The sequence below is a fragment of the Equus quagga genome, chromosome 1, assembly GCF_021613505.1.
Source record: "Equus quagga isolate Etosha38 chromosome 1, UCLA_HA_Equagga_1.0, whole genome shotgun sequence".
Lineage (NCBI taxonomy): Eukaryota > Metazoa > Chordata > Mammalia > Perissodactyla > Equidae > Equus > Equus quagga.
In genome coordinates, this window is record NC_060267.1 from 809,243 (window position 1) to 819,922 (window position 10,680).

General features: G+C 42.5%; 1 protein-coding gene across 2 annotated transcripts in view; it reads left to right on the plus strand.

Annotated features, from left to right (window-relative positions):
- Nucleotides 1-10,680, plus strand: part of PTPRB (protein tyrosine phosphatase receptor type B) — a 106,030-nt gene that overhangs the window by 3,214 nt on the left and 92,136 nt on the right. For both annotated transcript variants that reach the window (XR_006887682.1, XM_046655117.1), the window contains exon 3: nucleotides 8,334-8,590. Coding sequence is in view for 1 of the 2 variants with exons in the window: in XM_046655117.1 (XP_046511073.1) it covers nucleotides 8,334-8,590 (257 nt within the window). In the remaining variant the exon portion in view is untranslated. The remainder of the gene's footprint in view (nucleotides 1-8,333; nucleotides 8,591-10,680) is intronic.

A 10,680-nucleotide genomic window follows, 5' to 3' on the forward strand; every position in this document is an offset into this window, starting at 1 on the left:
CCACAATACACAAGAAGCGAGGTTCCCCCTAACTCCCAGTCAAACCTTAGAAGAATATTCTTTCATTGGAACTTTAGAGAAGTAGATACGGATTCAGTGGAGAGTTATTCAAGATAGAAGACAATTCATGGAAAAAGTGCCTCCTTTGACCTTCCTACATAACGTGTCCGATAACGGACTTCATTCACTCCAAAGGTAAAGTGGATGGAATAGGACACTTTACAGTTGACCACTGAAGGTGCCGTACCCAAACATGCCCCATGACGCGTGCTGGAAAAAATGGACTTCTAGGAAAACCAGAGTTAAAATTTGCAAAATTGTAGTACAAAAAAAATCTTACATTTAATATGCTTTGAATATGCATAGGTATAACATACTTTTGCATATGCACAGGTATAACATACTTTTGCATATGCACAGGTATAACATACCTTTGAATATGCACAGGTATAACATACTTTTGCGTTAACACAGTCATAAGCTGAGACACATTTTTCTGCTCCCTCTCAAACTCACCATTGATTAAAGATACAAATGACGTGAGTTGACCCACAGCGTGAAAGCTCACTGACTTGCTAGAGAATCCATTGTGAAAAATTGCACTCAGATGAATGATCCCAAATGCTGCTTTTTAAAGAGTTGATAACTAAATACTATAATCTAAAGCAGCACAAATATGCATGGTGTTCATGCATAGGATGTGAATTTTTTGATGAAATTCTTCAGTAAAAGATAGTGTACCTGTGAAGATCAAAAGAGGGACTACATGTTTCACACTTGTTTCCCAGGGAACACCCGTGATGTCATTCGAGGATCTAAGCAGTGTTTCTGTAATACCTACTCTGTGTCAGAGCTGTGCTACAAGGACCATCCGTGATTCTCAGACCAAGCTTTGCACGGAATCCCAATGGAAGCTTTGAAACTAAACTAACGCCCAGGCTCCACCCTCCAGGCCACTTAAGTCATGCACTGAATTTTCTAAATGCTCCCAAGGTGATTCTAATGTGCAACCAAGGCTGAGAATCCCTAACAGAGTCTTGCTGCTTAGGGTAATGGGGAAGCCAGATATGTAAATAGTTAATTATAATAGAGTGTAAATAGAAAAAAGCATCCCTTCCTCCAATAGTCTTGCCGGTATGTCACGTTAAACAACTCTGTTTAAAAACATTTTTAAGGAAAATTTTTCAGTTGCACATTTCTTTACACAGTCCTTTGCCCACTGGATGTTGTTATAGTTTGGCTGTGTTCCATTCCCACTCGGTGCCTTTTTTCCCCTTCCTCTCCTTTGCTCAGAGTCCCTCTACAGCAGGGTGAATTGAGGAGGCTTCCGAAGTGGATAAAAATTCAATTTAAAAATTAGTGTGAAGTTTTTTCAGAGGAGGAACTGCACTAGAGTCAGAGCTCCTCAAATAATCATAGATACTGCGTGGTTCTCATTAGAAGACCGCAAAATTGGCCTGTCTTTTTTTATTTTCATATGGTTCTTATTTCTTTAAAACAACCATTTAATAGGATAAATAGAATAATAGAATAGAATTCAATGGGACCTAATTAAATAGAACATATAGACTGTAGAACCAGGATCACCTGTACATAACAGATTCCCAAATTAAAGATGAGATTGAGATTTTTACCACTTTCACTGAATTTCAAGTTTACTTTTAAAGATAATACTGCATTCATTTTGGGCAAAAGGAGAGTGCACTGGTAGACAGATTCTTTTTAAAAAATCAAACTTTTAAAATCTATTTTTAAAAATTAGAGCCCTATAGCTATAATTTTGAGTCATAAGAGTGCCAGTAAAAGCATTTTTTGCCAAAATGCAACATATCTGGATAAAAACTGAAAACTTTCATTCTCCCCCTATATTCTTTTGTCAGTCAGGTGCCATATATCCAGATATTTGCAAACATCCAAATGTCATCCTTTAGCAATATGTCAATAAAACAGGTAACTGACAGAATTTCTCAATTTTCCTCCGTATATTTTGATGTTATAGCTACAGTAGTAAAGCCACATCCTCAGAGCCACTGAATTAAGAGTAGAATTTTTATAAATCTCTTGTATATAATTTCTCAATCTCATTCTATAAATTAACACCAGGCAGCCATCAATAATGCAATAAGGAAGAAACAAATTTTGTCCTATTCAATAGTATTGCAATTTTATATAATCACATATTTGACTTTTTTTTGAAAGGATTATTATTATTTTGGAGTAAAAATGCTTTCTGAGGTCCAAATCCCTAATTTGGAAACGCTTGAAACATAACACTCACGAGCAGAGGGCTTCCTGCATAGTATAAACCTTGCGAGCTAAAGGGAAATTATATTGGCCTACACTTTTGGGGGTACTTGCCCATTTCCAGGAAAGTTCACTCAAAATTCAATTGAAAAAGTCATTTCCCCATGAGCAAAACTTTCGACAATACAGGAGATGCAGAGGGAAAAGAGTTAGAAAAACTAAATTACTGGAGCTCAAGCTTATTCAGAACAGAGATCAGACCTTTGAAGTCTTGACTTTCTTTAAAGGTAATCTTGGTCCCTGTGCTTAACAAAGGCTGATTAAATCAGAAAATGTCTCAGCTTCTAGAAGGTGTTGAATATCAGAACCGTGGAGGACAATACAGGAAAGCTGGGGACGACTTTGAGCAATGACACTATTGAAACCACGGCCGCTGCTTTTCTCTTCCACATCTTTTCCCACTGAAAATAGTATTGGCTCCACAAGCAGACAGCAAAGATGACAGTGGCCCAATTATTGAAGTTTTTGGACCTACATGCTATGGAACACATTTCCTTCCTTGGCCCCCTTTTCTATATGGGAAACAGAGGTATTTACTCAAAGGACATTACTGATTTGCAAGCATATCTAATCTTTGAGATGGGGAAACTAATCTTTATGAGGGGGAATTAAAATATTCTAAACTGGAAACGGGCTTCAACATCAGCACAAGTCTGTTGGCAGACAGGCCACATCCGTGTAGGTCTAGGGCTTTCAGAGGAAGGGTGCAAAATTCCATCCATCACTTGGATACCTTTTCTGGGGGGTACCAAGTCTCCCTACAGCTGGATGATGGTCTAAAGCTGTTACTTTCCACTCAGATGTTCCCTGTTGTATGTAGCGTAACACTGTGTATGTCAGCCAGCCAACTGGGGTTTAGGCAGCATCTGCTACAGACTCATTCATTCAGATCTGGTGTGTACCTGAGGACAGGCACATTTTTGCACACAAATTTTCAAGTGTCTCTGATGTGGCTGAGCCAGTGAAATCACTAAAAGAGATTTTGCTGCTGAAGTAAATCAAATTGCTGGCAGGCTGGATACAACCGCTGGTTAAAGCAATTGCTTAATTGTAGCAACCTGAGCGAGGGAATAGAATGCACAAGGTTGAAATAGATAAACAATCGTATACCATGTAGTCTGGGAAGAAAGGAGTTCAGTGGAAGCTCTTTCCTTAGTGATTTTTAGGAATGCTTGTCAATACAGAGACTTGACGGGAAAAAGCAGAACAAAAGTGTCTTTTGTATACATAGACCCTGCTTTTACCAAATTGGCTGTCTCAGCCATTTTATGGTTTGTTTTCTCCTTGCATCATTATAACAACATGGGCTCTGCAATAGATGGTTTATTTACATGCTCACTGAAAGTCATATGATCACTGATTATTGATGTATGATTTATATGATTGCTGACAAGTATCTGGCGCAGCATCCAGAGCCCCAAATTATTTTCAGCTGTGACACATCAGTGAACTCATCAGGGCACGTCCCGGCCACATTCGACTCTCACAGGCCTGGGCCCTGATATCTTCATAGGCCCCTTCCTCTATTTAAAAAACAAAAGTGAAATAATTTAATGGATTTTCATGGGCCTTAAAATTCTCATTTTTTCCTGATGTGTGGAAAAATTTAAAACATTTTCTTTAACCCTGGAAGTTTTTTTTTTAATTTTCAAAGAAATTAAATCACTTTGTGGGCTCTAAAATATCACGGGCCCTGGGTGCTGTGTCTATTGTTCCTAATGAACAAGCTAGCCCTGGACACACCAAGCTGCTCATGCTCTTCCCACTTCCACTTTCCCTGAGCCTTTCAAGGATCCCCTGGCTCAGCATCTCTCGCCCACAGCCTGGCAGCCATGAGCTTACAAGCTCATCCATCCAGCATGGTTTCCTTCCCCCCCACCTCATCCTTCTCCCGGTGTGTGCGCGCGCATGTGTGCATATGTGTGCACACGCGTGTGTGTGTGTGTGTGTGAATTCCTAAAAGAAAACATGGGCATTGGGAGGAACCAGGCGCATCTTCCTAGGGCAACTCATAGTTCAGTAGCTGAGTAAGAACTGGCCATTGAAAAGTATTTCTTTGATTCATTTTTTATTTTAATTTTTTTACTATGCTATGCTTTGATGTTTTATTACACCATGTCTTGGCATCAACTTCCATTTATTAATTTTAGTCAATTTCTAATCTTGGATCTTTTTTAAATTCTGTGAAAAAACCTTTTTGAAGTCTAATTACGATTTCTGATTTGCTTGTTCTATCTCCCCTAATTTGCAAATTCTCCACCTTTGGTGTCTCTTTTCACAGACCTTTCACCTCTTTGTTCACTTTCTCAAATTTTAGATACGCATTTTTTAATGTACGCTTTATTTTATTTACATTTTCTGAAATGTTAATAATTCTCTTTACCATTTCTAATAATTATTTACACTATTATAATTCCCATCCCTTCCACTTCAATTCTAGCCCAATCTTGTTTAATATATTTAGTGTATTCACATATATAAATGTAAATCATCCTTTTCCTAAAGAATCTTTTGTTTCATTTATCTCTTTTCCAGATTATTTTTCCACTTTTAAAAGGCACATTAATTTAGCATCTTCCTACAGAATAGAAAGTACTAATATAGTTAAAATTTTCTATCTCCACAATGAGTTCTATTCAAGTTATTGTGTTTTCAACACACTTGAAAGTTTTTTGTATAATTTAAAGGAGGGAAATTAACAAATTGTGTATTGTCTTTATTATCATTATACAAGAATTCCATTTCTATTATTGATTATATTTGAGCCAGTCATAGACTAAGTAATAAACTTAAAATACATGTTTTTCTTAAAAAATGTATTCAGAATATGATCTTGATGTGGTGCAGTCATTGCAAATCATCTTAGGTGAACTGTTTGCAATTTAAGTGCTAAAACTTTTTATATTGGACCCAGGATGGTCCACCTTATCTTGAATTGTGTTCTAAGAGGAATTGAGTATAACGTGGAAACAATGTGTTAGCAGTGGTACAATAAAGCCTTTTAAAAATAGCTTCAACATATTGTTCCATTGTGTAAGAACTTTTCCTTGCATTTGTCAAAACACATCTTGCTCTTTCACGAACTGTAAAATGTATATAACTTTTACAGAACATCAGAAGAATTTATAGATACCAAAATGTCCAAAGAGATACTCTTTTAGTATAATTTCAAAGCACCCATTTCAACAGAGAGTTCCGGAGATGAAAAGATGAACTTATTTCGACCACCTCATATATTTCTGTAGTAGGTTTTCTTTCTTCTCATCTGCTTTACAATCCCTCAGGACCCACATAAAGGACGACTGGAGTTCAGCTTCGGCTCGTATTGTGTGCATAAAACCACAGAGTTACAGATACAGTAGAATCGCCTGGAAAGTTGGAAATGCGGGTGCTGGGTCCCTCTCAGATCTACGGGATCACAGTTTTTAAGGGGAGGGCTGAGGCTTCAACATTCTAACAAGCTCCAAAGGTGATTCTGAAGCCAAAGTCTGCAAACCACTGCTTTAAAATTCACGAACTTTGGAAATGGAATGTTCAGACTAAAGCTTCTTCTTGCTTCTTAAATAGCGCGTTGAAAACACAGACACAGAATGAAGGGGTACCGGCCTCGGATATTCTGTAGGTTCTTTCTTTGGGAAAAAGGTGGTCGCCTAAAACGGATAATGGATGTATTTGGTTTGTGGTGTTTTAAAAATACATTTAGAAGGTCAATTAAAGACAACCACAGAAGACTGAAATTTTTTCCATAAGACATTCCAGCTTCGTGCCATGGCAATAAGCTATGTTATTTGCAGAAGAATGCTCAAGAGTGTTTTGATCATTTATCTAATTTGGGGAGAGTCCTGTTTCATCCATTGAATTAATTATGTAAATTGAGTAATAAAAAAAGTCCTTAGGATGAGAACTTACCAACTTGCCCTCAGTGAAGAAGAGTGAGCACAGGACAGCACGCTATGCTAAGACATGTAATTACACACTGGGTGTGGAAGCTTCTCCTTGTCCTAACCCCATCATCAAATCTTTTTTTTTTTTTTTTGAGGCTCTGAGAGCTAGAATTGTCACAGGTGGTAATCATCTCAGAGGATTCACATTGGCTGAAGCTCAAAATGACCAAAATACTAATCTCCACATACAGAAATGTTTACATTCCAACAGCAGGCAAATGTCTGCTTAAAGGAACATTTCGAGCCCCTAATTCAATTAAGACTGTGAGTTAAGACCACTTCTTGGAGTTTGTTGTAAAGGAATATCCCTAATAGTACAGTTGGGTTTGTCACACAGAAAACACCCCAGGCATAAAGAAACCTCCTGGTCTGTGTTCCGAGTGGCTAACCCAAGCACAACCACAGAAGAAGCAAAAGAAAGAGAAACCAGGGGGCTGCTCAAAACCTAGCAAAGGCCAGAGCCAGCACACTGCCAGGTAGGGTGGCCAGCATCCTGTCACATGACAACTCCAGTTACATTCGAATTTCAGATAAATGACAAATAGTTTTTTAGTGTATTTCTAACCTACAATATACTTGTATTTTGGGGATATACTAAATATGCTGAGTTATTGGTTGTTTATTTGAAATTCTAAGTTAACTGGGCATCATGTATTTTCATTTGCTAAATCTGGCAACCCCACGTGCAAGGTACTTGGCACAACCATCCACATCTCAAGGAAAGGATGCTTAATAGTCATGATCATTTATTAACTTTTAAGAGAACTGCTGATATTTATATCTTCCTAAATTTTAAAAATACTTTTTCCATTTTGGTCCTCTTTTTTGTGCTTTATCCCCCTCTTCTTTATATACATTATCATATGAAATATGTTCATGAGTTGAAATTGGAAGGGAAATGATGAGATTCAAAACAGAGTTCAGTCAGTTGGACCAGGACAGGAAAAACACAGTGGGGACTCCACCTTGCACATGGTAGCTGGTTAATAGATAGTCATTTCAATGAACTGGTAAAGGAGTAGTGAAAATAAAATCTTTCCTCTGCTGGTCTTGAAACTCTTCAAAGTGATAGTTACCTGATTGGGCAAGATTTTATATCCCAGAGAACTGTGATGCATTATGGAGCTGATGGAAGCATCTACACATCCCACCCCAGCCCATAACTGACCGTCCTTTCCAACGCTCCATATTATATACCCATTCTCTATGTCTCATTACACCAAGTGTGGTCCAGAGACCATCAGCCTCAGCATCACCTGAGAGCTGGTTAGCAGTGCTGACCTGACTCTGACAATCTACTGAATCAGAATTTGCACATTAGCAAGATCCCCAAGACATGGAGAGCACAATTTAAAATTATGGCTGGGTGAACCTAATCCACAAATCAATTTTTTTTTTAAGTATGGCCAATTCAGCCTTGCAAAGCAAAGCTATAATTAATCCTACCAGCTCATAAGTTTTAAATCAACTTTAAATCAGTGTTCTTCCAGAAGATAAGGAGCTTAGAAAATACAACCATACATGATTTGGACTCATGCAATTAAGATTAGAAACAGTTTGCTCTGCGGTCAAAGAAATGTCATTTCCTTCCAATGAATTGTCAGTCTTCACGGTGAAGATTAAGTCAGTCACTAACAGTGATTCTCACCCTGGAGTCTTGCTTAATGACCTGTTTGAGAAGCGGAGGGAAGCTCCCCACAGAGGAAAAGCACATGCACATATGCTGAGCATTTTGCACGAAGTTGTTAGACATTCACGGACCCCCTGAGGCCAATTCAGCGACTCCCCAGATGTTCACAGAGTAAATTTAATTCCACCCTCTACCCAGAGCTAGGTTTTCTCTGATAGCACGGTTTCCACAACCCTCCCTCCGCCCTATAAAACCGGCCGGTGGATAAAGGATGGGTGAATTGGACAGGGCAAATCAGCAATTTCCACCCCAGGTATCGTTGATTTTTGTGTATAACTGAAGCTTATCCACATGCCTGTTATTAAAAGCCATCTTTTTATAAGTAAAATTGCTTTTATGTGAAGAATCCATAAAACATGAGGGTAACTTTGGCAACTGTCGTTTCTTTCCCTCAGCTGGCCTGGGAGCAGAAGTTCCAGCGCGGACCACTAGGAACACCGCTCCGCTCCAGACCCCCACCACGTTCAACGCGGTTCCGCGCGGCCGGGGGCACCCGGGTGGGAACACCACCGAGGCCTTCAGCAGGAGCACCGCGGGAACCTACGGCCAGAACAGCAGCCAGGGGCAGCCCCCGCCTCCGCAGGGCACCGGCGTCACAGAGGCGTCCTGGGCTCCCCGCGCCCGGCGGCCCGTCCCCAGCACCACGGAAGAGGTAAGAGAGGGCTGGGCAGGCCTGTGAGGGGCTCCAGAGGCCCGTCGTTCACAAAGACCCGCTTTGCTGGAAATGCCGCCGCCGAGGAGCCACTGGGGCCCTGCGTCCTGGCTGCTGGCTGTACAGGAACGCATGCTGTGCAATGAGAAGGTCTGTGAGGCGGAAATTAAAGTTTCCGCATCTTTGCAAGGTGAAGATGATTAGGCCGCCGTGTCGTCGCTGCGCTCCTGTAGGCCGGCCACGTTTCTGATCCCAAATCGGGGTTCCTGGTCCCACACACAACCTGACCCAGAACCAGAAATCGAAATCAGTGCCCTGCAGGTCCTCCCGCGTGGGTCACAATCATCGTGCTCCTAAGGGTAGAAAAAGAGTCACGAAGTCGTGAATCCGGTTAAACACGAGCCCAGCCACACGCCAGCCCCAGGTCGCCCCCCTCAGAGAACGGACCACTCGCCGGCGGAGGGGCGGCGGCCCCGGAATCCCCGCGCAGTGTTCCCGCTTCAGGAGTTCATCTCTTTACTTTTGCTTTCCACTCAGGGTTTTAGGCCACCGTTTTAGGGAATAACAGTGTAATGAAAGCAAATTTAAAAAGCTAAGGTTTCATTTTGGCAGTGTTGAGCTGTTTCCTAACAAGCAACCCGAATAATTTAAAGAAAGGAAAAGCCCCACCCTACGCACCCGACCGGGCGCCCGTTTCAGCGCCCGGGGCTCCTCCGCGCTGTGCAGTTTGTGCCGCGCGTGTTTCCCGGCTGGTGAGCACCGACGTCGTCATCCATCACAAAACGAATCCAGCCAGGCTCCGAGCGGCCCGTGGGATGTACTTCTATCTCCACTATTCCTTTCCTGTGAATCTTCCTTGCGCGTTGTTCTTCCTTCTTGGAGGGACGTTAGGAAGGCGGCCTGACTTCCCCGGACGCTCCTTCTGTCGCTTAAATCTCGACCCTGACTCTCAACCCATCAACAAAGACACCCGTTTCAGGAAATAACCCAAACTCGAGGTTCAATTTAAATGTTAGTTTCTCCTCTCCCATCTCCCCTCTGAGTTTGGGCTTGAAACCAAGAAAGGAGCGGGTCCGCATCCTCTCACTCCCCACCCAGCTTTGCACCCGCCTCTCCCGACTTCATGTGGCTCCAGGTGTGTCGGGCTTGGAGGGTGAGGAAGGGACACGGGAGCCGGGAGCAGGGGGCGGTTACTCAAGGATGGGCACCAGGCTCTGCACCTCCCGCAGCACCCACTCCTGAGCCCTCCCGGCCCCCGAGCCTGTGGACCCACCGCTCACTTTAGAAATCCATCGCTTCTTGGTGGAGCACCTGATGTATATATACGTTTCATGTTTAATTGTATACGTAGATAATAAGCGTGGGAAGCGGAGCGTGCCCGAGCCACGCTCTTCCAAAGGCAGGTTCTAAAACTGCAGTTTTCGGTGCCTCCCTGCCCTGGTCACACGCCCCTGCTAGACATTATTTGGTTCATCAGGAGCGTTTACTTTGTAACAGCCAGTTATAAATGCTGTATTACTCTGGGGAGAAAGGTGAGTCACGTGGGGGGTACAAATGCCCGTCCCCTGAAACTGCTTCACATGGGCCTCTGTCTTGACGCCTAGAAGAGTCTAAGAGAGGAACGAAGTCGCTCCAGGTAATTGCGTGGGGTCGTGCAGAAGGAAAGTCTGTGTGTGGGTCGTCATTATCAGGCGGCACCTGGTCTGGGAGGATCTGGGACTGACTTAGTATGTTGGCTGTCACCTGGGGTGGGCTGTTATTGGATGAGGACGGGAGACATCTGAATGTGGGCTTGTGGGACTGTATTTATTCAGCTTTGTGTCCCCAGCACCTGGACATAATGCTTACTACTTACTACAGTTTTATAGAAAGGAAGGGCAGGCACAGGGGTGGGGGCAGTGAGAGGGCAGAGAGAATGGGCGGACGTGTGGGGGACTGTTGACTGAGTGGGTGGAACTGTGGACCAGTGGGTAGCAGATGACCCATATGGCCCGTCCACCGCCAACGTCCATCCACCGCCAACGTCCATCCACCGCCAATGTCCATCCACCGCCAATGTCCATCCACCGCCAATGTCCATCCACCGCCAA